General features: G+C 48.3%; 1 protein-coding gene across 1 annotated transcript; it reads left to right on the top strand.

Moving 5' to 3' along the window:
* Positions 1-1,996: 1,996 nt before the first annotated feature.
* On the top strand, positions 1,997-2,803 carry N7478_001319 (uncharacterized protein; the record flags this gene model as incomplete). The annotated part of the gene is made up of 1 exon (XM_056917534.1): positions 1,997-2,803. One exon carries the CDS (start codon positions 1,997-1,999, stop codon positions 2,801-2,803), a length of 807 nt encoding a protein of 268 aa, XP_056785414.1.
* Positions 2,804-3,070: the final 267 nt, after the last annotated feature.

Raw genomic sequence — 3,070 nt, 5'->3', positions numbered from 1 at the left:
TGAGAGTGCGATTAGGCTGGACGAAGAGGAACCGTGGGCTAGGGCAAGGATCAGCGTGGTTGTAGTAGTCAACGTCCCATTGTGGTCAGTGTGCCCTGCAGAACTGTCGCCATCCCAAAAAGCAGCAGATATTTGACCAATGGCATCTGCAGCGCACAAACTGGGTCCATCGGTCCAACCCATAAGGCGATTGGCGACGTCAGAAACATAGCAGTGAGTGGCACCGCCCTGGCCCAGGTTGCCGCTAGAAGCCACCGCGCCGGAGTTGTAAGCACGCGCAGCCTTGTAATATGAAGTCACATCGGTCGTCCCACCTTCTTGGGCTATCAGTGCCTTGAGGCCAGGCCCGGCTGGGGTGCCTTCAACGCCGTCCAGGATCATCTGGAGTATCTCGCTCCTGGGACAAGGGTTCTGAACCAGCCCATTATCGTTGCAGGACCCAGATCCCTCGTGACTTTGCATCAGTCCAGGATTAGCAACCCCATTATTCGTGGTCTGAACACGAACGCACCCTTTGCTCTCCTGCATGATGATCGACAAGATGAAACGCGCGTCGATGCCGCTTGATTTCTCCGTTTGGTAGATGCCATCCTTGATGAACTGTGTTTCGTCTTCCGAGTTATTAGGGAGGCCCCATTCGGCGCAGCTGACAGATATGGTCTTTTTATTACTCTCAAACATGGTTTCAAGAGAGTCAATCCACTGATCGATGCGTGGCCAGCCGTCGGCGATCTTGCCGTTACCACCTAATACTGCCGCATAAAGAGCAGTGCTGCGCTCATGGAGGGCATGCTGCCGATGAGAGGAGGTATCGACCGCTCCAGCGATCATCTGCAGGATTTGGACTGCCAAAAAGAGCGGCCAGCGAGTCATCTTAGCCCAGGGCTGATTAACCAACACGAGAGGACTATGCTGGGCAGGAGACGGGGAACCTCGTTTGATTGGCGCCTGGAGCACTGAAGAGATTGAAAAGATATAGAAGTTCTTATGAGCTTTGAAGATAATCAGAAGATATTGATTGACGTTCACTTGTGTCGCAAGCGGCCAATTTATTTGACTATGAACCAAGGACACCCAACGGACATGTTCATGAGGCAACTTTCTTTAGCTACAATTATCTTTGCATTGCCCGCTGCAGGACAGGGACTGCTGCACGAGGAGGCTCTTGTTGAGGGTTGGTTGTCAATGAACGCTTGATCGATGACAGAGATTCTGTAGACTCTTGGGCCTCATGAATAGGTTCCAAATGGATGAAGGTGCACCATTTCAAAGCGATAAGCTTATTAGCAAATGAATGTTCGCTGAATAATCGCAGTTTCAGTGGCGACTAAGCCCGTAGGAATGACGGGCATGCATGCCAGGTCTTTTGAACCATTTGAATTAGGTGTTCGGTTCCTGAGTCGCTCACCTGCCTACGCACTCGGCATTCGTTTCCGCCATGCTGTCAGCATGAGGTGTGATATATACGAGTATCGGCACGCCGTTACATGCGCCCACATTGAGAAACACTTGCTGCACTTCAATGACTCTAAAGCTTCTGCAACACCTCAATCTTGTAAGGAGTACATTGTTTGTCGTCTTAAAATGTTCCCGGTCACTCAACATGCCTTAGTCCTCACCTTCCTGAAGAGCGGCGCCTGCTCTGTGCAACGGTCCCGCGCGTAGCTTTTCATAAGACTAAGTATAAATGCCTCGTGGTTAACCTCTACTGCAGCCTTTCTCTCGCATAATTTCCTACCTTTTTCTCCCGCGGATTTTGTCTTGCTGGGGCACTACTGTGTACCGCTTTATAAATCCTGATTCTGGTAAGTTTTCTTTGGCCACGAGTCGGATGCACTTGAGTGGGCTCCGTCGTTTCAAATAGACCGGCTACTTCTGATCCCCGTGAAAGGGAAAGTCTTTATGTGTAGCCGATCCCGGTTAAATTGACAACATTGCCGACGCTGTGAATATGTCACACCCACAAACGAAACATAGAGGAAATCCTTTCCGCCGAATGCCTCAAGAGCTATTTGACATGATCGCAAATGAGATTCCTCCAAACGTCACCAAGCAAATTGCGAATGCAAGCTTAAAGCACGAATGTGCTGACAATATCTTATGGAGGGCTATTTTTGCCTCTGACGAATGGATCAATTTAGCTGAACACATCCTGAAAGAAGCGACGTATATGAAAGTACCAGGCCCAATTCTTATTGGAAGGAATTTATCAAGCATCGGCAACCCAATGGACAGCAATCAGCAACATCAGCACATCCTCTTAGCGGCCAATGATTGGACAGGCGACTTACGCTTTCACCAGGAAGTCTTTTTTAAATCGCTCAGAAAAGACTACAAGTATCGCCAGAAAGACCAGAAGGTGATCTTTCCTAAGGCTATGCTGAGAACCTTGCCTGACGGTGAGTGTGTGTCCGTTCCAGGCATTACTCTATACATCCAAAACCTAAACGGTGCAGAAGACATTGAGCTTCCTAGAAAGGATCTCAAACGCCTGTTCGACAAAAAACTCATACAAACCCAATACAGCTCATCCTCACTGAAGAAAGTGCAGACCATCAAGGCTTCTGATGTCTGTGGACTCCTCAATAAAGGACTTTCCACGCCAGGTGACTTGAGTCCAATTTGCAGCATAACATTCAAGACCTGCATCGGCCCCTGGCAACTCTCATTCATCACCCCGGAAAGTGAGAAATACGAGCTCAAAGCTGTTTGTCGGAAGGTCGGCTATGTTACCTTCGTGACTGGATGGGAAGGTGTCCGTAAATTCGACGGAAGATGGTGGCTGTTGGGGAATAACCATTAAAGGGCTCGCAGACTAGGTCTATGAAATCATCGGAGAAAAGTGTTACTTCAAAAAGCAAAAATGGGAGTCGTGTGCCAGCGGATTAAGTTGAAATTGATGACCAAATTGATTGGTGATGTTGTTGTATTGTGAACGCCAGGAACGCACAGCGTTAGTGCAACTGGATCAAACTGGCATGTGAATTTAGAGTGATGTTTTTATCAGAGATCAATTTTTCACCACTAATGGATGCTTTTTTTTCCGAGAAACGTTAGCGCTTCTTGTATC

The sequence above is a fragment of the Penicillium angulare genome (genome assembly GCF_028827245.1).
Source record: "Penicillium angulare strain IBT 27051 chromosome Unknown utg000001l_segment0_segment0, whole genome shotgun sequence".
Classification (NCBI taxonomy): Eukaryota; Fungi; Ascomycota; class Eurotiomycetes; order Eurotiales; family Aspergillaceae; genus Penicillium; species Penicillium angulare.
The sequence above is the reverse complement of the archived record's forward strand: the minus strand, read 5'-3'. Positions and strand labels throughout refer to the sequence as shown.